At 53.1% G+C, this 24,118-nt stretch overlaps 1 protein-coding gene across 4 annotated transcripts; it reads right to left on the reverse strand.

The window, feature by feature from the left end:
• Nucleotides 1-990: 990 nt before the first annotated feature.
• MEOX1 (mesenchyme homeobox 1) lies at nucleotides 991-23,147 on the reverse strand. 4 transcript variants are annotated; one of them, XM_045983813.1, is made up of 4 exons: nucleotides 23,042-23,147; nucleotides 20,281-20,800; nucleotides 4,463-4,635; nucleotides 2,851-3,108 (listed from the first exon to the last, which is right to left on the reverse strand). In XM_045983813.1, the coding sequence occupies exons 2-4, from the start codon at nucleotides 20,747-20,749 to the stop codon at nucleotides 2,986-2,988; spliced, it is 765 nt and encodes a 254-aa protein (XP_045839769.1). In that variant the 5' UTR covers nucleotides 20,750-20,800; nucleotides 23,042-23,147; the 3' UTR covers nucleotides 2,851-2,985. The 4 variants fall into 4 exon arrangements, with proteins under 4 accessions (XP_045839770.1, XP_045839769.1, XP_045839767.1 ...); XM_045983811.1 differs by lacking the exon at nucleotides 23,042-23,147 and adding an exon at nucleotides 20,979-21,153; XM_045983812.1 differs by lacking the exon at nucleotides 23,042-23,147 and adding an exon at nucleotides 21,026-21,034.
• Between the last annotated feature and the right edge of the window lie 971 nt (nucleotides 23,148-24,118).

Consider the following 24,118-nt stretch of genomic DNA (forward strand, 5'->3'; position numbering starts at 1 on the left):
GGGGGGGGAGGACGAGTTCTCTCTCCATGGGTGCAGTGTTTCAGTTTGGGAAGATGAAAATTTCTGGAAAGGGATAGTGATCACAGTTGTACAACAGTGGGATAGTACTTAACGACACAGAACCGTATGCTTAAAAATGGTTAAAATTCTATGTTATGCATATTTTACCCCAATAAAAAACATGTAGGTAGATGGGATCATCTGGGCAGAGCGTGAAGAGTGGGGAAGGCAGTAGGAAGAAGGCAGAAATTTCGGAACTTGCAGTGGGGGCAAAAGCATGGGAGACAGAGAAGGAATATTCTGGATAGACAAGGAAAAACAGGAGAGGCCGATATCCTCTGAAGCCAGGGGAGTAGACTTAAGAAGGAGTGTTGGAATGCTCAAGGGTGTCTGTTTTGCTTTTCTTTGAACCTGAACCTTCTCTTCAGCACCTTGATTTTGTGGGTCTGCTTTCCTCTGCCAGCGCCTGATGATGTCATTTCTGGTCAGTGCCCACACTGTGCCCAGACTGCCTCAAGGCCGAATCCTGGCCTGGTCTCCTCTCTTGGCTCCCTCCCTCCCCACTCAGTAGCCAGTTCTGTTTTGTCCGTGGCTAACATCTTGGTGAGACCAATCTTTTTAAAGTAGAAAGACATATGATTGAGGACCTTTCTTCTTTTTTATTTTTTATTACTATTTGTGTGTATTGTTCTATTCTGAGATCACAAAACCTCCAAATTCTGAACTTTAAAATTAGGTCGGGGGGGCACATGGGTGACTCAGTCTATTGAACGCTGATTTTTTTTTTCTGAATATTTATTTGACAGAGAGAAATCACAACTAGGCAGAGAGGCAGGCAGAGAGAGAGGAGGAAGCAGGTTCCCTGCGGAGCAGAGAGCCCGATGTGGGGCTCGATCCCAGGACTCTGGGATCATGACCTGAGCCGAAGACAGAGGCTTTTAACCCACTGAGCCACCCAGGTGCCCCTGAACGTCTGATTTTTTGATTTTGGCTCAGGTCATGATCTCAGGGTCATGAGATCAAGCCCCATGTTAAGCTCTGTTCTCGGTGTGGGAGTCTGTTTGAGATTCTCTCTCTCCCTCTCCTTCTGCCTCCCCCCACCCTCCGATTAGGGGTGGTTAGTCTATGGTCAAGATTCCTTTATTGACAAAAGAATTCATCTTCTGTTTACAGAACTTTAGTGATTTGATAAGCCGTAGGTGAGGGAACCCGACAGCTAACATTTTGTAAGGGGAAAAGAGGACAACACAATTGCAAAGGGAGAACAACATAGTTTTTCCAATGATGGAGTTTGCAACCCCACATTTTGAAAAACCTAAAGGGGATACCTTCGTCCAAATGATTTCTTCCCTTTTTTTCTTTGTTTTTAGACATCGTCCAGGTGATCATCATACGAACCTCAGAGGGCTGCACACAGAGAGAATGCGGTACTTGCTCTGCAAAGAAAAAGGCCTGAGAACTATCCTCTTCTACTGATTTTATTTCTCCAAGAGTTTTCTTACTAAGTGAATTAAGCTTGCACCGTTAACTTGACGTAATCTTAAGAAAATATATGAAATACGCTTTAGAAAAAAAAAATGACACGTGCTCTAACCAGCCATCTCATTTGGCAATCATTTTCCAGAGCTGTTGTCCTTTCGGGATGGGGACCTGGGGTTCTTTTTACATTTGAGTGACTGAATCTACACACAAGAGCTCCAAACTCTTGCTGACCTCCCTCTGCAACCCCAGCTGGTATCGGGAGACACAGTACTGAGGCCGATGGGGGTCTCTCTCCAAGGCTCGGGTCACCCCAGGCTGTCTGGCCATCTGTCCTGGAGCGTCACCCCAAAAGATCTGGGCGGTCCCCGTACATAAACTTAGCAGCTCCTCCCGTCCGAACAGCAATCATGGAACACACTGGAAGGGCTCAGATGCATCCCATGGAGAAAGAGGGATTGTTTTTTTTTTGTCCCCATTGGCAGACAGAGTCCACTGAAAGCACCGGCTACTTCCACGGCAAGGCTCCACATTTCAAGGCCGTCACTCATGGAGCTTAGTACGATCTCTTCATCCTCGGAACACGGGGGACGCTTTCCAGCCCTTAACTCAATAATGCGAGCATCTGGATAGGTGTTCAATCCCCAAACTGTGGCCTTAAGAAGAACAGCCTTTCCGTGGCTCAGGGGCGCAGCTCAGCTGTCCCAGCTGTGTCCCCAGTTTGATCCGAAGAGGCAGGAGCTGTCCTGGGTCTGTTCTCAGCCACACAGTCAAGCCGGTGTGAACAGGCCCGCATGGGGACCGCCCACACCAGCTGTTTTTCCGACAGTCTTCCTCCAGCCCGTGTTACAAACTTACTCACTTAGCCAACAACTTTGGGAAACAAGGACTGGGTTTCTGATGGGCAGCAGCTGAGTTTCTCTTCTCAACTCTCCTCATACTGATTCTTCCTGGGGTTTTGGGACACCTGAGGGCTCCCCAAAGCCTCAGATACGGAATCCAGAAAGGAAGGGTGGTCTAGGGTGTGTGTGTGTGTATGTGTGTTCTAGTCATTTCCTTCCTTCGGAGCATTTGCTTTCCCAGGTCACTAGCTAGTCCCAAGGCTCCTCTCCCAGCAGATCAGGTGTTATCCAGGCCTGAAGGAGGGCTTGCTGGTGTCGGAAGGAGGTGGTAGCAGGAGAGGGGGCAGCAGCCGAGACACGTCGAGCAGCAGTGTGCCTGGAACTGTTCCCCAGATTTGCACGGGTCCAATCGGGCTGCTGTATGATTCCATGAGAACTGTGGGAAGCAACGGCCTTGGGGAAGGGGCTGCTAAGACAGAGCAAAACTGAATAGAACTTTCTGGGAAACTTTCCAGGCTCCCAGGGATGCTGGACAGCTTCGTGTTGCGAGATGTAGAGAGGCTGCCCTGGGGTGGGTGGAGAAGGTGGGATTGGGGTGAGGACAGGGGTGCAGGTAGCTGGGCAGGGGGCTCGGTCCTCAGTCTATCTTTCTCCGTGGAGAATCTCACTCTGAACTTGGAGAGGCGGCGGAGTCCCCATCCTCGGGGTCCTGCCCATTGGGGGAGATAGGCTGACCCCCTTTCACACGCTTCCACTTCATCCTTCGGTTCTGGAACCACACTTTGACCTGACAGAGGAAGCAAAGGAACCTGGTCACTTCAAGGGAGGTGTAACTACCTTCCCACATTGACGCTCAAGACAGAAGGTCGCCTTCCAGGGACCCCAGCTTGAACCTCGGCTTGCCCTGCTCCACCCCTCCAAAGACACCAGGAATGGAGACAAAAGGGAGGACGCATCAATCTGCCCAGAGGTCTGTCTTGTGTCTCCCTAGCTTTGTGTCAGAAAGACTGCTGGTCTGGGGACAGGGTCTAAAAGTCACCTTGGCATTTGGCCCCACCCCCTTTCATATGCCCCGCCCCTCCAGTGCCAACAACTCCTCCCTCTAGCTTCTGATACTGGAAGGTCTGGGAGCAGAGGCTCACCAGCCTCAGCCGCAGGGACATTCATAAAGCACTTGTCAGTTTAGATAGCTCTGGTCTGCATATTTTCTCATCTCAGCTTCAGCATTACCTGCCGGGTGGGGTCACGACCTGAGACCCGGAGAGGTCGGGAGACGTGTCCCAGAGGTCACAGGGCGAGGAAGTGGTAGAGGCAGGATGTGAGTTTTAGTTTTCTTAAGCCACTGAGCCACCTAGATGCCCCTGAGTCTTAGTTTTCTAAACCAAGCACTCTGGCAGAGCTCCTCATCAACTGAAAGCTACTATCAAATATTATCATTATTACAATACTTTATTCCATGTTAGAGCACGGGTGGGTGGAATGCTCTGAGGGAAAGCCCCAAACAAAGGAGCTAGGAAGTTTTTTTCGAGGTGTCCAGGAACCACCTGGGGAACTTACTAGAAATGCAGATTCCCAGGCCCACTTATTCTTCCTACAAAGTCGGTCTCAAGAGTTATAGAATCTGCATTTTCTTTTTCTTCTTCTTCCTCTTCTTCTTCTTCTTCTTCTTTTTTTTTTTTTTGAGTTTTTTATTTAATTTTGAAGTGACCTCTACACCCAACATGAGGCTTGAACCCATGACCCCAAGATCAAGAGTCACCTGTTCCACTGACTGAGCCAGCCAGGCGCCACTTTGAACCTGCATTTTAAACAAGGCCTGAGGTGATTCCAGCGCACACTCAAGTTTGGGAATAACCAGATCAGAGGTTCCAACCCTGGCTGCACTTAGGGGCCCTGTGAGAAATGCGGACATCTGGGCTCCATCCCAGACCAATGCAAACAATCTCTGATGCCAGACATCTGTGTTATTAATCTCTCTGCCCGTGATTCTCAGGTAGAGCCACATTTGAGAACCACCGGACTGGGCAGAGGAAGAAGACACAGGAGAAGCTTCAGGGAGGAGTGGTGGGAAGGGAGGGGGTTGAGAGAGCAGAGGGAAGGAGGGATGGCCAGAGGAGGGGGACCCCCACCCTGGACAGCACCTGCCGCTCCGAGAGGTCCAGGTTCACGGCAATCTCGTATCTCCGGAGCCGGGTCAGGTAGTTATGGTGAGCAAACTCGGCCTCGAGCTCCCGCAGCTGCTCCTTGGTGAAGGCTGTCCTCTCCTTGCGGGCCTTGCTGCCGCCCTCAGGTTTCCCTCGGTTCTCCTGGTTGTCTGGGGAGAAAGCATCCCAAACAGGAAGATGAAGCCGCAGAGGTTCCCTTTGTTTTGTCCTTAAGAGCTAGGGCAGCCTTTCCTTGTCTCTCTTGTTTTTATTTTTATTTTACAGTAAAGATTTTATTTATTTGAGAGAGAGAGAGGGAGCACGCACGAACGGGGTGAGGGGCAGAGGGAGAAGCAGACTCCCCGCCAAGCAGGGAGCCTGATGTGGGGCTCGATCCTGGGACTTGATTCCAGGACTCTTGGATCATGACTCTAGCTGAATGCTGACACTTAAGGGCTGAGCCACCCAGGCGGCCTGACCCCAGATTTTTTTTTTCACCCCCAAAGCACGAGAAGCTGTTCTTGGCTATTTAATGATTTCTACTATCCAGCTTCCAACCGCCCCCCCCCCAACCTCCCCTGTTAGACATTAATTAGTACTGGCTATAAATTTGTGGGGCAAGAGGTTCTAAAACTGAGGCTCTCTGTCCTCAGTGACATCACCATCACCGGCGACCTGTCAGAAATGCATATCCTGGGGCCTCATCCCAGACTTACTGAATCAGACACTCTGGGGGTGGGGCCCAGCAGTCTGTTTTAACAAGCTTTCAAGGTGATTGGGACACAGTCAAGTTTACAAACCACTGCTCTAAGACTTCACTTCTTCGAAGCAGCAGGGCCCGGAAGTTGGTCAGACTTGCAGGATCTCAGGCCCTGCCCATGACCTGCTGAATCAGAATCACATTTTAGCCAGATCCCCAGGGGAGCCGTGTGCACATGTAAATTGAGAAGTGCTGCCTTAAGCCTCTTTCCCCCTTTGATACCGGGAGGGGCCAAGTCTGGAAAGTTCTGGGCTCTGCGTTAGACACAGCAGGGGCTCAATGGCTCAGTCTGGGGGGAACAAGCACCACACAGGTATCAGCCACTTAATTCTCCCAATAACTCAGCCAGGTGAGTTCTTGTACTAGCCCCACGCTGTGTAGACCAGAAAACTAAACACAGAAACGTTTAAGCAAGTTGTTCAAGTTCATCCAGTTCCTCCCGCTGGTGATTGGCAGAGGCAGAAATCAAACCCAGGCAGTTTGACTCACGTGCTGTTCAAGTAAAATCCACGCAGGAAGGGTTTACAAACTGTAGAGTGCTGCACAGCCCACGGGGACTCTATGTTCTCTCCCGCCCCGAGCAAGCTGAGAGACGGCTCCTCCTTCACTTGGGCCGGCGGCGCTGGGTGGGGAGGCACGCGGGAAGGAGACCAAGACACCGACACAATTAACAATGCGGGCCACGTGTCCGGTGAACGGCTACAGGAACCACTTTTCCTGCCGGGCTCTAAAGTTTGGAAGTCTTTCATTTCATTGTCCTTTTACAGACCTGGAGGCCCGTGACTCAGAGTTAGGCGCTTTGCTGAAAGCCGCGCCCCACCCTCTGCCCCCCTAAGGACCCCATCCCCACCCGGGTGTGTGTGGGGGGGCAGAATCCCTGTGGTCGGGAGGCTGGTCTGCGGGTGGGGGGCGCTGGGAGCGCTGTGTGGGGGCTTTTAGACGGGGTGGGGGAGGGCAGGGAAGCTGCCCCCACTCTCCTCTTCCCCCCACCCCCACCCCAAGCAGCCACATTGCTTAGCCGGTGGGGGAGGTGGAGACCCCTCGGCAGCCCCGGTCCAATCGGGAACCGCAGCCCGCCGGGTCCCTTCTCCGCAGTTCCCTCTCTTGCTTGCCATTCAGTCCCTTGAGTTCCAGTTTCCAGGGTCTCCGTCCCCATCGCCTGGGAGCCGGGGAGAAGGGCGGGGGTGGCGGCTCCCCGCGCGGTGTGGATGGGGGGGGGCGCGCGGTAAAGCGATCGCGGGGCCCCGGCGGGAAACAGAGAAAACCGAGGTGCGCGGCTGCACGGTTGGGGTTGGCTGCCCGCGGGGCACGCCCGGGGGCAGGAAGGGGGCGCATCCGATGGTCCCGGTTGTCTGTCCCGCGGGCTCGGGAGAAGGGGGGCCCAGACCCCTCCGGAAGCGGGAGCGTGGGCTGGAGGGAAGGACGCGCAGCCTCGCCCCCCACACCTCCGCCCACCCCGGCGGGGGACCCCGCGTGCGCCGGCCTTGGCCACCAACAGCGCCGGGAGGAAGAGCAGCCGTCCGGAGCCCATCCTGGCTGGCAGAGACCCGGCTCTTTTCTCACCCACTCCCGTCCCAGGGCTCAGGGTGGTTCGCAACCCTTCCCTTTCACGACCGAGGGGGTGTAAAACCAAGATGACTCGTGTCAGGGTTTGAGGCCTTGGATCTCCTCACTGGGAGCCTTTGAGGAGGTACTTAACCTCTCTGGGCTTCAGTCGCCTCATCAAGAAATTGGGGAAAATAAAGCACCTACTTCCCTGGCTTACTGGGAAGCCTGGACCAGCTCCTGGGTGTGGAAAATGCTTTAAAGCGCTTGAACAAAAATGTATTCTTCCAATTCTTCCACTCGGCACGATGCCATCTGTGGGGCCCGATAGTACCCGCTGTGCTTTCCTGAAGGCTTCTATGTCCTCAGATCCATCTAGTCCTTTCCACAAAACACCCCTAGGAGGAGGTACTATTATTGTCCCCTTTAGCATTTTTGTGTGAATTTGGGTGATAATTGGATTAGTAGCCCTTTCTCCCCCCAGGGACGAAACTGCTTTCTCTCACTTGCTACTACACCTGGCACAGTACTTGCTAAATGTTTGCAAAATCCTACTCAGTATCCAGAGGAGGAAGCAGGCTCAGAGAGGCCCAGGAACTTGCCTGGTGCGCCCAGCAGTTTGGGCGGGGGTGCAGCACTGAGATTGGAACCCAGATTCATCCGACTAGAGGAGGTGCGGTGGTCAGCGCTGGCCTCAGGTCCTCCTGAATCCGGCAGGCTCAGGGCTCCTGGAGGCTCTGTCCTGGGTTGATTCCCACACCCCCACTCCCCTTCTCCCAGGCCTGTTTGGGTGCACACGCGTGCCTATGGAATCCCAGAAAACAGCCGTCCTCCCGAGTCCTGCACATTAGCCTCCCGAGAGAGACAGGGGAGGTAGGGAGAGGACCCCTTTGAGCTGGTCTTGGACTGGTAACTGGGTCCCTCCCTGCCCACCTCCCCGTTCCTCTCATTGGGCTTCAGGATGGGAAAGAAGAGGAAATGGGACAGAGAAGCCGGAGCTGGGAAGTCAGTGAACCTGCGGCAAGACCCAGGAAAGGGGATGGGAGAGTGGCACGCAGAGGACACTTGTTCCTCATCAGCTTCTCAGGGAACAAGCCCTCTCCTCACCGTTAGAAATGAACAAAAGGGCCTGAAGTATGGGAGGCTGGCCATGACAATGGACGTGGACGTTCTGGTTCTCTTTGTTCTGCAACATAGTCATCAAGATAGGAAAAGAAGGATGAAGACACACCAGGAGTCATTTCTGGCTGGGAGGAGGGCAGGGGTTGGTCTTCCCGCTTACATGCACACTACCCTCCCGGGAGATCCCAGGAGAGTACACCTTGGTTGGGGTGCCTGCCTCCTAGTCTGGCCCTCAGTTTCCCCATGGGTAGGAGCACGGGGGTTAGGGTGTGTCAGAGTCCTTTCCCAGTATGCAGCCTCGACATCCTCTTCTTCTCTCCCTACTCTCTTTTCTGTTAAGAACCCCTGGCCTTGAATTTGAGGCCCCGTCGGTTGCAAATATTCTTGTTTGGGCCCCTAGTTCCTCCCTTCAGTCAGGTCTGGCGTCTTGCTGTGTGCTCTGTCCCAGGTCCTCTCTGGCCTTCCCAAGGTCTTCAGCTCAGAGGTCAGTGCTATGCCCAGGAGTTTCTGTCTTTGACTGATGTGCAAAGCTTCCCGCCCCGAGCTGAATGGAGAATCTGGGCCTGAGCAGTCTCCAAGAAAGAGCTCCCTGACCTTGGGCAAATCTCGCAAGCTCTCTGAACTTCAGTTTCCTCCTTTGCAAAACAAGAACAGCTACACACGCTGTGCTCGGAAGGCTGCTGAGAAGGTAAAAGGCCGTGGGTCATGTGTGCTGGTGAGGATCTGTCTGGAAGAACCGTAAGAAGAGGTTCTCCTGGAGATGACCTTGCAGAGGTGGTTCATGGTGGAGGTTAGAGATGCTGCTTGTCCGGTACGGCCAGAGTTGTGTGAAAGGGATGCCTCTTCAACGTCTGGCCTTTTAACTGTTTTCCCTTCTCTGCTGCTTCTTGGTATCTCTGCTTGGGGCTGTGTCTGGTCACTATGATCGATATCAACCTCCCAGTGGGGGCATAGTTCCAGGCACAGTCACCAGCACGGACCAGAGTCCCATCCCAGCCATCCTGGCCCTGCTACTCTCTCAGGGGCCCGGGTGTCTCTTCCAGGACGATGGAGGGAGGAGGCTGGTGCTCAGAGGGTGGGCTCTGGAGCCCCGGCCTGCCCCAGACCCTGCATGACCCTGCCTCCCAGCCAGAGCCGGCCGGCGGAGCTGTGTTGGGAAACATGTGCCCAGAGCAATGCAAAGAGAACGTATGCGTGATTGCGGTCTGCACCGCGAGCTTTGACGCCATCCAAGGTAAATGATTTCATAAATAGCTGTCAGCTTTGGCAGGCCTTCCGAAAGTTAGCAGACAGCTTTATCGGAGCTACGAGGAAGTTCAGACAGACTCTGGGGGACATGCCTTTTTGGAGGCCTGTATCCTTACTCCCCAGTTGTCACAGAGTTTAACATAAATGTCTCTCCAAGACCAGACAGAAAGCCAAATGCTGCTGACAACGGATCTCTTCTCCCCAGGGGTAAACGTCTTTGGGGGCTTTCATGTATGCTACGGAACCGGAACAGTAGGCATCATAGAACAGGAAGTACCATCGGAAGAGACTTAGAGCGGGTCTCTGGGCACCTCTCCATTTTACAGGGGAGCCTAGAGTAGGTGAGAGGGGACCTCAAGACAGGGCTGGACCGCAAACCCAGATATCCATGACCGAATGCTACTTCCACGAATTAGGCTGCTTCCCGTTGCGTCCTCTTAAGTATAATGCGGGGTAGGTCAGGTCCACATCAGCCCATTGAACAGATGAAATGAAGACCCAGATACTAAGGGGCTTGCAGGACTTCCCTGGGACCAGTCCGGGGTTCCAGTCATATGTCACACTGCCCTGGGAGGGGGGTGACCAGCATGGAGGCTGTGCTGACCCCAGGGGTGTGCCCGTGTGTGTGCTTCCAGGGCAGGGAGGGGGACGGGAATCCCTGGGGCATAACGTCAGCAGGGGAGACGGTGGCAAACCCTCTGAAAACGGTGTCTGTGGCTTCCTGGGCTGTCACAGAGCTGGCCTTATTAGTTCTAATACTTTCAACTTCAGGAGCAGTGAAGCCCATCGAAACAGACAGGACCCAGATGGAAACAGCCCGAGATAGTTGGCCATTTGCCCCCAGGACCTCCCTAGCTTCCTTTCTCACTGGGTCCCAGTGAGTCCCACAAACCTTAGTGTCTGGGCCCTTTGTCTCTCCTGTAGGTGCCCGAAGAGCCATTGAGGAGGGCTCCCAGCCTCTTTGAGGAGTCCAGCCGTGGGCTGGGGAATCCGAAGTATGTTTTCTAGGACAGAAGCTGATTCTTCTGGAAAGGAAATGCCTGGTGCTACAGCAGACTTTGCTGAGGGTGTCCTGCGGGGTGGGGCGGTGCAGCTAGGTGGTACTGAGGGAGAGTGGAATGGATGCGAAATGAGATGGGGTGTGGGGAACCGTGGAATAGGGGAGCAGAGAGGTGAAGGCCAAGAGAGGCAGTGGAAATGGGCGGGGCGGGGGGAGACAGCAGCCAGCTTCTGAGCTGGGTTGGGGGGAAGCATGGGCAGCTCTGGACTTTGTTTGTATTATACGTTCCAGATGTTGCCCTCAGCTGTCACCAAAGGAAGTGTGGGCTTCAGGACCAGGCCTCACTGCTCGCACTGCTCCTCCACCCCTGCATAGGGAAAACATGAACTAGCAAAGCCTGGGCTGGGGGTGGGGGAGGAATCCTGGCCAGAGGCCAGGGAAGGTCAGCTCCGTGAACAGAGAGGGCACTAGGGGAAAGGGGCTGCCTCCGGGGGTCTGCAGGGGCCTTGAGTCCTGCCCTCAGAAAGAAAGAGCAGCTCTGCCTCTGGGATCATCCCCACCTCCCTGAGCCCAGATGCCCCGACTTGCTCAAGCCAGAGGAAAAGGCAAGCAGGGCAGGACTCCTGAGTCCCCACCTTAGCAGGGTGGTAGGCAGGGCTGAGGCTCCCTCTCTCTTCACCTCCTTAGAGCCCAAAGGTGTCTTCGGTGCTGGTCAGAATTTTGCTGCCTTGGTGGATACCGACTTCCTGCAGAACTTCCAGACTGTATCTGGGTGGGGCCTGAGCGGGCTTGGGTGCAGGTTTTGCACGGATGCCTCTGAGTTCAGACAGTGGCCAAGGTCTAGGGTCCTGGTGGGGGCCCCAGTCTCTGCCTGGCAGCGAGGAGCAGGAGCTCTCACCGGGAGGCAGGAGGAACGTGGAGTCCCTGCCTCTCCTTCCACACGGGCCACGCTGGCTTCTTCCTCGCTGGGGGTTCTGGGGCTGGAGTTGGAACAAGAGGGGCTGCCGCTACTGTGGGCCCCTCCGACCACACCCTGGCGAGCACTGCAGGAACCCTGGACTGGTGAGCCTGCAGACACACAGGCCCGCCCGACTGGGAGCAGGCTTCCAAGGCTCCCTCTGTGCTGGAGACCCTGCCTTGCCAGGTTTTGAGCACAGGCCACCTGGGATGCAGCCAGGACCAGAGAAGAATTTGAAAGGAAGAGGGCTTCTTTGTGGGTTTGGGAACAACGGATTGAGGGGCTACCAAGTGCTGGCTGTGTCTTTACGTCTATGATCCCATCTCGTCGCATAGCAACCCTGCGGGGTAGGCACTGCAATCATTGTTCAGAGAATGGGGACTCTGAGGTGTGGGACTCGCCTGAGCTCACACAGAACGGAAGCTGCACATGGGGACAGGACAAGTCAGGGTCTGCCCTGTCAGTGCACTTGACTTTAGTCCCTGAACCCCGCCCCCTGCCCCGCCCCCTTCACGAGGCTGCAGCCCAGCAAGGGGGGTGGGCATGGGTAGGAGTCACCCAGCATGGTACTCTGTGTCCCTCCGCTGACCCAAGTGACACGGAAGTTGTCTGTGTATTTCATTATCACCTCCGTTCCTGCTTCCTCGGCCGAACACCCCACTTCTAGACCAAAAAGTGTTTCTCTCTGTAGGTGTAAGATAAGGATGCAGGGATCTGTTTGTAGCCAGAAACGATGCTCTGAGTGGGGAAGCTGGAGTGGCCAGAGGGACCCAGGAGCAGGAAAGCCCTGAGGTCATGCACCCTGTAAGATGCTATTTCACGAAGTGGTTTTTAACTGGAGCGTTGGTGCCACTGCTAGAACCTTGTCCTTGTCCCTGTGCCTCTCGTTTATGGGCTGAATTACCTCCCCCGTGAATATGTTGAAGTCCCAACCCCCAGGACCTCAGAGAATGTGACTGTGTCTGGGATAGTGTCGTCCAGGAGATGATGAGGTTAAAATAAAGCGCTGGTTAGGGTGGGCCCTGATCCAAGCCCACTGCTGTCTTTATAAGGAGAGGAGATCAGGACACATAGGAAGACACGGGGGATGCCCACACACAGAGGAAAAACCACAAGAGGACATGACAAGGATATGACCTTTTGCAAGCCAAAGAGAGAAGCCTTTAGAGAAACTAAACCTGCTGACATCTTGAGCTTTGACTTCTAGTTTCCAGAACTCTGAGAAAATAAATGTCTGTTGTTTAAGCTGCCTGGTCTATGGTATTTTGTTACAGCAACCTGAGTGGACTAAGACGCACCCCTCCACCCCCCGAAGTTCTCATAGCCGGTGCTCACCACTAAGGAGAGGGAGCAAGGCCAGGAGGGATGCTTGGCAAGGCTGATGCTCGCCCACAGGAGACCTCTTTGCAAATTAGAAAAAGGTGCCCTTTCCTCTAGCCCGGAAGCATAGCCACGTGTCCCTAGGACAGCTGGGCCCTCTAGCCGCCCAGCCACACGGCACCCCCTAACCGCCCCACCAAGGTGGGTCTCCACCTCACTGCTCAGCCACAGCTGCCATGGTGGCCCTGGTACCTGGGAACTGACCTTAGTACCCCGTGGGTGCTCCTGCAAGAGTCAGCCTAACCTGCCTATGCAGCTGTTTATGTGTCTTTCCAACCCCAGTGCTAGCCCTGATGCTGGCTGGCTTTATGATCGAAGTCGGGCTCCCTGCACACGGTTTCATGAGCGAGACTAGAAAAGTCTTGATGCATTTTACAGAAGTGCATCACACTTGGGGGGAACCCTCAGGCCAGCCGGTGGAGCCCCTCTTGCAAAGAAGAGGAGACAATGAATGAATGAACCCCAGGCTGTCATGGAGACTGTTGAGCAGACAGTGAATGAGCTCCTTCTGGGGTAAATGTCCCAGTAGGTGCAAGGGAAGGGAGATTGCAAAGGTGAATCATATACCATCCTGGCTCCCCAGACACTACAATTTTAGGGAAAAGGCAGTCATAGGCTCTAACTCTGGATGAAAGGCAAACTCATACTCAATGATGCAAGACTGAAAGCTTTTCCTTGAAGATCAGGAACAAGCAAGGAAGCTCCCTATTGCTACTTCTCTTCAACATAATACTGGAGGTCTTGGCCAGAGCAATCAGGTGAAAGAATTTAAAAAGTAAATAAATAAATAAACAAACAGCATCTAGACTGGAAAGGAAGGAGTAAAATGATCTCTGTTTGCAAATGACATGGTCTTGTATATGGAAACCCCTGAAGATTCCACCAAAAAAAAAAACCCTCTCGGAGCTAATGAATGAATTCAGCAAAGTTGCAGGATAGAACATCATCACACAAAGACCAGCGGTGTTTCGATCCATGAACAATGAACAATCTGAAAGGGAAATTATAAAAATAATTTACATTGACAATGGCATCAAAAAGAAAAAAAAAACCACTTCGGAATAACTTTAACTAAGGAGGTAAAAGACTTGTACGCTAAGAGCTCCAGAACATTTTGAAAGAAAAGAAAGAAGACACTACAAAGTGGAAAGACATCCTATGTTTACAGATTGGAAGACTTCATAATGTTAAAATGTCCTTAAGACTCCAAGTGATCTACAGATTCAGTGCAATTCCTTTAAAAATCCCAATGGCATTTTGGGCCAAAATAGAAGAAAAATCATCCTAAAATTCATATGGAATCTCAGAGGACCCTGAGCAGCCAAAACAATCTTGAGAAAGAGAAACAAAGATGGAGGGCTCACACTTTCTGATTTTTAAAAATATTTTTAAAAATTTATTTATTTGAGAGAGAGAGAGAGAGAGATCACAAGTAGGCAGAGAGACAGGCAGAGACGGGGAGGAGAAGAAGGCTTCCCGCTGGGCAGAGAGCCCAACGTGGGGCTCGATCCTAGGACTCTGAGATCATGACCTGAGCTGAAGGCAGAGGCTTAACCCACTGAACTACCCAGGCGCCCACACTTTCTGATTTTAAAACACATTACAAGGCTGCAATAATCACAACAGGATAACATCGGCATAAAGTCACACATAGAAAACGATGGAACAGCATACTTATGAAGTAAACCCTCACATATATGGTCAAATGATCTTCAACAAAGGTGGTAAGGCTACATGGGGGTGGAGGGGGTAGGACGACCTTCAATAAATAGTGTGGGGGAAACTGGATATCTACATGCAAAAGAATAAAGTTGGACCCTCACCTTACAGCATATAAAAAAACAAACTCAAGATAGTTTAAAGAGGCACCTGGTGGCTCAGTCCCTTAAGCATCTGACTTGTTACTGGCTCAGATCATTGTCTCAGGGTCGTGAGATTGAGCCCGGCATCTGGCTCCTTGCTGGGCCGGGAGTCTGCTTAAGATTCTCTCTCTCCCTCTGCCCCCGTCCCCACCATGCAGGTTCTCTTGCTCTTTAAAAAATAAATAAATAAAACTGCTTAAAGACCTAAGCTTAAGAGCTAAAACTATAAAACTCCTAGAAGAAAACATAGGGAAGAAATCTTCATGACATTAGGTTTGGCAATGATTTTGTGAATATAACACCAGAGGCACAGGCAGCAAAAGCAAAAACAGAGAAATGGGACTACATTAAACTTAAAGACATCTATGCAGCAAAGGGACCAACCAGCAGAATCCAAAGGCAACCTACAGAGTGGGAGAAAAATACTTGCAACCCATTTACTGATGAGGGATTAATATCCAGAATATATAAAGAACTCCTACAAGTCAACAACAAAAGTCAAACAATCCAACTGAAAAATGGGCAAAGGACTTGAACAGACATTTCTCCAAAGAAGATCTACAATTGGCTGACAGGCGTATGCAAAAATGCTCAACATCACCAAGCACTAGGGAAATGCAAATCAAAATCACGATGAGATATCACCTCATATGGAAGAGAGTAGGGGAGTTCCTCAAAAAACTACAAATAGAATTACCATAGAATCCAGCAATTCCACTTCTGGGTGTATGTCCAAAAGAACTCAAAAGCCAAATCTTGAAGAGATATTTGCACACCCATGATCATCGCAGAATTATTCATAATAACCAAATTGGAAGCAACCCAAGTGTCTGTCCATCAACAGATGAATGGATAAAGGAAATGTGGTCTGTGCTAACCATGGAATATTATTCAGCCTTAAAGAAGGAACGCCTGTTCTCTGCTACAGCACAGATGAACCTGGAGGACATTGTGCTAAGTAAAACAAGTCAATCACAGAAAGACAAATACCGCATGATTCCACTCGTCTGAAAAATTGAAAGTAGTCTCAATCTTTTTTTACATCGGTCTTTATATTTGCTATTAAAAGGCAAAGTAAGCTGGTTATTTATTCCTCATCCAATATAATGGTACTATCCTGCATTAACCCTACTCTGGCCACCACCCCTGCGGAGCCTGAGGCAGACTGGCAACCTAGAGTAGTCTAACTCTAAGAAACTTCTAGAACATAGGTCGTTATTTGTTAGGCCTGGGGGAGAGGGAAAAGGTGGGTTGTTTTCCAATAGATATAGGGTTTCAATTTTTTTTTTAAGATTTTATTTATTTATTTGACAGACAGAGATCACAAGCAGGCAGAGAGGCAGGCAGAGAGAGAGGAAGGGAAACAGGCTCCCTGCTGAGCAGAGAGCCTGACGTGGTGCTCAATCCCAGGACCCTGAGATCATGACCTGAGCCGAAGGCAGAGGCTCAACCCACTGAGCTACCCAGGCGCCCCGGGTTTCAGTTTTATAAGATGAAAAAGTTCTAGAGATCTGTGGCAGGACAATGTGCTTATAGTTCATACCATCAAACTATATATTTAAAAATGATCATGATGGTAAGTTTTGTGTTATGTTTTTTATCATAACTTTTAGTCACTTATTTACTTTTCTCAAAGATTTTAATTCTCAGGACTCTCTGTACCCAACGTGCGGCTCAAACTCACGACCCCGAGATCAGGAGTCACACGGTCCACCGACTGAGCCATCATTTTAAAAGAGGAGATTTCGAATACAAGACTTTCCATGGTAAGAAATCTCAGAAGAGCTCCTTTATGAAGTTATCTACTTAGGAGCTATCTATGTAGAAAATCAGGACAGGTTCTAGTGAAAACGAAAACTTGCAACTTTTTCAACAGCTTTCACTGAAATGGTGTTAGAGACAAAGCGGAGCCATACATTTAAAAAAGAGAGAGGAGAGATTCTTGGAGGGGGGTGGCTTTTGGGTTGGATAAAATGAGGGCTTCCATAGGCAGAGGAGGAGGAGGACGGGAAGGAAGCCTGAAGCAAGGCAGGACAGGTAGAGGTGGGGGTAGGGACGCTGTAGGCAGCAGGTGGGAGAAAGAGGCCGATCTGGGGAGTTTATAAACCTCAGGAGCAATTGCGGGTTCGTGTGGCTACAAAGAGGCAGGTGGGAATCATATCTCACAGGGGAGAAATTGAGGAAGGGTAAGTCTGGGAAGGCACCCATGTGGAGGCGAAGGGGACGGGACAAAGCGAGTCTGAGAAAGGCAGGGAGAGTACGTGAGAGCACCAGCCTCAAGCAGGGCTGAGCCCAAACACGGGGGTGAGGGAGGGGGGTGAGGGAGGGGGGTGCTCTCCCAGGCGGGCGATCGGATTCACCTACAGCCAGGCGGATCACGCGCGACCTTCCCTTGAACCCCGCCAGGAAATCACCGCGAAATCCCTCATTCCCATAAATTAAAGACAACCACGGTAGCGAGCCAGATCGACAGATCCGGGGGCAAACAACAGTGGCCTTGCAGCTGTCCCTGCCAGCAGGGGTCTTTAACACCCAAGGGCCTGGGGCTAGGCGTGTTTGCGGTGATAGTCTCCTAAATCAGTTCTGTGCTGTGAACCCACAGAAGGTCTCTGAATGGGAACCCGGGACCACCGTTTTCCTAGTCATTGACTTGAGCAAATCAGCTCCACTTCAAGTGGGAATGACAGGGGAGCGGCTGGGGCTGGCAGAAGGAGAGGGGAGAAGAGAGGACGTTCCTCTTGAATCAAACTTCCAGTAACTTTCTGTAGCTGGAGCGTCCTCTGCCAGCCGGTGCGGGAGCCTTTCGGCACACCTCACCCCGCCAGCCTCTCCAGCAGATCTCTGGGCTCCGGTCTCCTAAATGACAACTGGGTTTGAGGACCAACGATACTTGCAAGAAGTTCCAAGGTCTTATACCCCAGATTCAGGAATTCCTGAGTCAGCGTATTTGAAATATTCAGTTCCATTGACCGCCCCCTCCCCGCTTCTGTTCTGAAGGCTGGTTCTGGAAATACGGGCCTAATCACACTCAGAGTTGCCACTTAGGGAACCCACGTGCCAGGCACAGCGCTAATCTCACGGATCACTGCTTTTAACCTTCACAGTGACTCTGTAGGGAAGGTGCTTTTGTTAGGATCCCATTTTACAGCTTGGAAAACGGAGGCTCCAAAAATTTAAGAAGCTTCCCAAAGTCCCACAGCCCAAAGTTGTGGTGCCGACAGGCCCACCGGCCAACCTGCCTGTAGAGAACTATAGAAAACACATTTCTAATGGATGGCTGGTTAACCTTCAGAGACAGCGTAGCACGGGCCATGGTGAGGCACGCGAGGCACTCACGTTGGGCGGCAAAATGCGAGTGGTGTCAAAACCCTTCAGCCATCAAGACGAATAATATTTTTAATGCAGTGTTTTAAGAGATCAAAATGAATGCAAACCAATCTGTGAGGAACGAAACATCGAAAGTTTAAACTGAGACTCCACGCGGTGGCTCGGGATTGGTGGAGTGGGATGCGGGTTCTCTGTGGGTTTGTCTCTCAGATTCCAGAATCCTAGGGTTGGATGGGGGCCTTGTCCCTCCGCTTTTCCCTCCCTTCGGGCTCTTACAAAGCTGATATTTCCTACCTCCTCCGCCTCCAGGTCAATTCCAAAGGAAACTCAAGCAACAGGCGGGGATAGAAAGATGCCCATGCGGAACACAGACGGGTCTGGAATCCCAGAGAATGAATGAAACCCAGCTTTCCGTGCCCTGCCTGACTGCTGCCATTGCTGCTGCTCCTGGGGCCTCTCCTGGATCAGAACGGCCCCCTGCCCCACCTCACCCCAAGAGTTGCAGGACATTCAGTGGAAGGTGTCCATGTGCTCTTGGGATGTTCAGCTGTTTGGCACGTGCGCTCCCTCCCTAATGCGGTGCCGTGGACCACCGGCCCAAAGGAAAGAAGGTCCATGTGAGGCTTGCTGGAATGCAGAATGATTGTGCCTGAGCCCAGTCCTTTGCCTATGCCTTCCAGTGCCTTGGCTCCCAGTCCCCTGGAAAGGGGCTAGATGCGGCCAATGGAGGTGTGGGCAGAGATGGAGGGGCTACGGGGGGCGGGGTAGGAGGCCGGGCGGGGAGAGCTCTTCAGCCGGGCACAGAGCCAAGTCACTGAGAGCCCGTTGGCGAGGAGAAGCAGAAAGTGCCCCATCTCGGCCTATCTCCAAGCTGGGGCTAGGAAGAGTTGAGGATTTAACCAGCCGGGGATTTAAAGGGCCCTCCTCTTAGGCTGTGGCCGTCCACAGTGAGCACGGGGAGGGGCTTCTTGAAGCATGGGGACCAAATATTTCAAAATGAGAACTATGCCTGAAATCTGCTGAAGGGTGTGGGATTTGGGCTCTGGGGTCCAAGCTCGAACTTGATTCCAGGGTTGCCAACTATCCTGATTGGCTCTGGGGCTGAGGGGTTTCCCGGGACCCTGGACTTTCAGTGCTAGACCCAGACAGGTCCTGGGCCCATCCAGATGAGGGGGGCACTCTCTGAACCCCGTTCTGGCAGTATCCTCCTCAAACTCTCTGTCCCCCCTCTTCCACACGTACAGGGCAGAGATACTGGTGAGACCCACTGGGCTTACTTCGTGCACTCGGGTGGGACTTGGAAGAGCTAACGTGTGTTTTCTACAGCACCTTGAACCCATCCCTGATCCTAGCAAGCCACTGCCAGATAGGCATCTGCAGGCCTCTCCTCCCTCCCTCTCTGAGCCCTCTGGGGGTGAGACCTCAGTATTCATCTCTGCACCATCCCCACCCCCACCCCGCCCCCTCCCCAGCCTTGGCCAGTGTTCGGCGAAAAGATGCTGCTTGGGACATCTGTGTTACACAGGAAGTGCTCTGCAAAGCCCAGCGTGTTCTCGCTGGTTGGTTGGCACTCTCATTTTCCTGCCCTCTCCGGGTTCAGACAGACAGACCCTGCTCCGGGGGCAGCTGTCAGGAGGACACGGTGGACAGTGGGGAGAGGAGGCATGGACGTGGTCTTGTTCTAGGCAAGGTGGGGAATGGGAACCAGACAGAAGGTGAATGGGCAGCGTGAGAAGGCAGCAGGGCCCCATGGAGAGATGAGGGCCCCACCACAGGGAGGAGAGGGACAGTAGCTGGGATCTTAACAAGCAGGCTGGCTCCATCCTCTGGCCTCTGGGGCTCTGGCACCGAGTTGGGCACCGCCTGCTTTCTGAGGTCCAGGCCTAGCCCTTGGCTGCCTGCCTCCCTGACTTTCCCAAGGCTGGTGATCCCGCAGGAGGACCCCCTGGGGGTCTCCCAGAACTTAGCACGCTGAGCTGCCCTCTTGGCCCAGATACCTCATGGGCAGTCTGTCCCAAAACTCTGTACTCCATCTCCTCCTCCCCCCTTGCCTCTCCCGTCTCAGCCCTAGGCCTGCTTCTCTGCCTCTAGGATCCTGGAGACACAGGGTCCTGACTCTGTTTGACACTGCGGGGTTCCAGCCTTGGTCCTCCTAGCCCTCCCAGCTCCCATCTCAGCTGACTCCCCTCCGTGAGCAAACCCTTTGGCTCCGGGACCATTTGGAGCCTGCCAGGGGGACTTGGGGGGCGGCAGGGGGAGAAGCATGACTCGGAGGCAGCCCGAATTCAGGAATTTCAGTGCTAGACCCAGACAGGTCCTCTCCAGCCCTTGCCAACCCGCACCGAGGCTCCATCCCACATATCCTCCCAATCTCTGGATCTCATTTCATTCACTTGCTGGCATAACCTTCCTGGGGTCTGGGAGTGCTGGGGGCCCAGATACAACCCCTGTGACCAGAGAGTCCTAGAGCTCTGAGTAGAAGAAACCCCAAAGGCAACTCTTGCCTTTGGATAGATTAGATAATACTATTTGCAATTCATGATCAGAGCAGCTCCGCTCAGAGAGGGCCAGCCACTTAGCAAAGGAACGCTCAGCGGCTCCTCAGCCACATACCTGAACTCTCTTTTTTCCGTCTGGTTGACTTCTTCTCCGTCTCCTGGGCAGTGCTCCCAAGGACCTCGTAGTCCTCGCCGGGGCCTCCCGTGGTGTCCACCAGGCCTGGGCTGCTGGCCCCCATCTCCCTGGAGCCCCCAGCTGGGCCCGGGTTGAGCCTGCGCCGGGCCTCTGAGATGGGGAAGTTCCAGTCGGGGGGCTGTGGGAAAGCGGGGTGCTGCTCAGTGAAGATGCGCTCCTCCCGGGGAAGGCTGTGTGGGGTGGCTGCCAGGCAGGAGGCTGAGAAGTCGGGGTACGCTGCAGCCGCTGTCGCCGGGAAGTCGGGTTTCTGGTGGAAGGAGAACGGTGTTGGCGGATAGTGGGGCAGCCCTGAGCCCCCGCTGGCTTCAGCGTGGGGATTTCGAAGGCAGCCCCAGCCCGGGGCCGGGGGGTGGGGGTTCCTCAGGCAGCTGCTGGCCACGGGATCCATCTGCCGTCCGCTGCTGTGCGCCTCGGTCTTTCCAAAGTTTGGATTTTCACACTTTTTAATATTCAGATTTGTTTAAAAATGCAAAAAAAAAGATAAATAAATAAATAAGAGGGGGAAACGTTCAGCAGAAAATTCACCCCAGGAACCAAAACAAAAACCAAAACTCAAGTTTCTCCTTCAAGTACACACACAGGTGTGGTCAGCTGTTCGGATGTGTGTGCAAACACACCTAGGTCAGACCTCGCTCCAGGCTTCCTGCCCCCGCCCCCGACACACCAGCCTGCGTTAGTGGGGTCCCCTGGATGTGTATTGGTCTCCGATGACACTAAACATTTTCACTGTGGCAGCCCAGACGCACCGCTGATGAGTGCTTGTCTTGGAGCCCGCAGCGAGTGGCTGCAGAGGGCTGGCCCCGGGGCTGTGAGACACACTTTTAAATCCTGTGGTGGGGAGAGAGTGACAAATTTCTGAAGTGAAACGTGAGAGAGGAGAGGGAGGGGTTAACCAGCACACACACGATCCCCTCCAACCAAAACCCGAGCAGGGAACTATTAATCATCAGAAACCTTATATGCACATCTAATGGGATTTGCAGATGGAGACTTTTAAAGAAACATTGTCTGTATTTCTTTTTTTAATTTTAAGGAGAGAGAGAGAGCACAGCACACACACACCACGTCTTTAATGTGCCTCCTGAATGCTATGAAGTTATTTTATTGCGCTGTTAACAAAATTCCCCAAGTCTTGGATTTGGAAAAAGCCTTAGTCAGATCCAGAATCCGTCAAGTGCCAAATTCCGGGGAGTGAGGCGGGAACTAAGTGCAAGAGACAAGTTTGCTGATTGCGTTTGATTTAAAGGCCCTTCTGCTGCTGCTTGCAAAGAGGAAGGAGGATTAAAAGAAATATTTTTTTGCAAGTCTCAGCGGCCCGCTAGGGTCTGTAGCATAAAGAAAGACACAGTCCAGAAAAAAATTATTTCTCTCTGCCCAAAGTGACATTCTCACTTTCTCAGTAACTTAAAAAAACAATCAGATTCTTCCTTCCGTTCTTTAACCCCGACTTACATGCCAATTAGCCACACTCTTCTCTAGGGGGGTTTCAAGTCGTTTTTCTCCATGGCAAAGAGAAGGCTCCTAGATAAGGTTCTAGAAGTTTCTCCAGGCCCCCTCACTTCCACCCACCTGCTTCCCTTACCCCGGCCCCCCCAAGGCTACAGCTTCTGTGGAATCTGGGGCGTGGAAATAGGGATCGGGGCGGGGGTGCTCGTTCCCAAAGGAGTTCTCGTTGGAGAACGATCACGTGGTCTTCCTGGCCCATGCTTGTCACAGGAGGACCAACTCCCCTTTCAAGTGGTCCATCAGTCTACTTGATCCCTATGCCCTGCTGGTCTCTCAGGAGGGTTAATATAATTTCTGGGAGGATGACATTCCAAGCACACGGGCCAGAGCTCCCCTCCCACCGAATCTTTCCACGGACCAGAGCAGCAGGATCAGGGCCGAAATGGGCACAGACATCACTGCGTGCTGGTTGTTCCAAAGATGCCAGGAGGGCCCAAGGGCCTCAGCCCTGCAGCCTGGAGGCCGAGCACGCACTCTTTATGAAACTGGCTTCGGGCTTCTGGAATGAGCATGGTGTTGGAGACCAGGAGAGGAGATGGGATCATTGCCGCGAACCAGACTCATCTCTCTGCTTTGCCCAGGGACTTAGCTGTTACACACACATTTCTCCTCTGGACTTCATGACTCTCCTATTATGGGTCAATTAAGAATTATGTTCAATATTTTACAAATGAAAATGAGGCTTAGCTCAGAGGGACACAGTTAAGAAAGGGCAGAATCGGGAGTTGCCCTCAGGCATCCCGTCTGGGGCAGCTTGACACAGAGGAAGGAGCGTGGACTGTGGGCTTCAACAGGTGTGGGTTCAAATCCTGGGTCTGCCGCTTCTCAGCGGCGTGCCCTGAGACAAGTCACCGCTTCTCTCCGAGCTTCTATTTCTTCTGCTGACATTCGCCCAGAGACCTCAGCATCACACAATATTCCCCCAAGGGATATCCATAAAAGCACTGTGAGACAGGTGCTTTTCTCATCAGCCCCGGGTTTCAGAAGACCTGGGAGCACAGACAGGCTGTGTAACGAGCCCGGGGACACACAGCCGGGAGGTTGGAGGACCCAGGATTCTGAACTCCGCTGAATTTTGGCCCTGCTGAATGCCCACCCGACAGACACCCGAGAATCTAAAGGAGTCATTTCTGGGCAGTGGAGCTCTGAGAAGGTGATAATCACAGTCCCTTACTCGCCTGTCTCCTTCTCCTTAACTTGAGGATTCCAAAAAGAGACTGTGAGGGAGGAGCGCTGAGGAGATTGTACCGCACAGCCTCGTGCAGTCCCTCGAGGGGCTCCAGGCCGTCGGGGCTCTAGAAGAATCCACAGGAGGCTGGGAGGAAGCCCTGGCCTGTTAGCTTCCCCAGGAAAACCTCCCAGCGGTTGTAACTGAACTCCTGGGCCCCTGCAGCTGGCCTGGGGAGCCCAGCCCGGGGAGGCCCAGCCCAGGGAAGCCCAGCAGCCTTTGGCCTCCAGGAAGGGGTGGGCCGAGGGGTCAGGGGTGCAGTGAGAGGGGCACGGCAGGGGTGCAGTGCACTCGGCTAGGCCCGGCAACCCCCTGCACCCCGGCGCCGGAGCAGCTGCCTGCGTCTGTCAGCCGCCCCGCGGGGCGCGGCCAGGGGGCCCCGTAGGCCTCTACATCTTCCTGACAGGCCTCTCTTCAGAGGCCAGGAAAAAACAACAGTCCCTCCCCTCACGGCAGCCCATTTGTTAGATGAAGGCCGGGAACCAGCACCTTTAACCTCCTCCAAGTCAGCATTTCCCCCTCTGGGCCCCGCAGGCCCCCAGACAGAGATGGATGGGAGTGGCTGTTTGTGGAAAAAAAAAAAAAAAAAAAAAGGCCCCGTGACTGTGCGGCCAAGGGGAGCAGGGTTTTCAGGAAGGGAGGGGACCCCGCTTCTGGTTGTTGTTGGGGTGGCAGGAGGAGGAAGAGGAAGAGCGTGCGTCAGGAGGATGGTCGGCCACACCTGAGCCATCCCAAGGAACTTTTGGAATTTCCCCCATTGTGCGCCACAAGCAGGCTTGTCCTTGGCGCCGAGGACCGGACCTGCTTCCCTGTGTGCTAGGCCACTCCACCCACCTGTGCCTGGAGCCGCAGGGTGTCTGGTGGGGAGCCAGGGGCCTGGGGCTGGGCACGAGGTGGGGTCTGGCCTTTCAACAGCTCGGCGGTTTCAGGCAGGTCACATCCTTCTTCTGAGCCTCAGTTTCCCCACTGGCAAGAGGGAGATGACAGTTCCAGCCTCGTGTGGCTGTTTGGGGGCTACGTGAA

The sequence above is a fragment of the Meles meles genome, chromosome 18 (assembly GCF_922984935.1).
Source record: "Meles meles chromosome 18, mMelMel3.1 paternal haplotype, whole genome shotgun sequence".
Classification (NCBI taxonomy): Eukaryota; Metazoa; Chordata; class Mammalia; order Carnivora; family Mustelidae; genus Meles; species Meles meles.

What these genes read in the sequence shown, in the direction of transcription:
- MEOX1 (XM_045983814.1), bottom strand. Translation starts at nt 20,749, where the DNA reads ATGGATCCCGTGGCCAGCAGCTGCCTGAGGAACCCCCACCCCCCGGCC. An exon ending in ACGGAAAAAAGAGAGTTCAG is followed by an intron (nt 3,109 to 20,280) that starts GTATGTGGCTGA and finishes TTCCTCTGTCAG; the next exon opens with GTCAAAGTGTGGTTCCAGAA.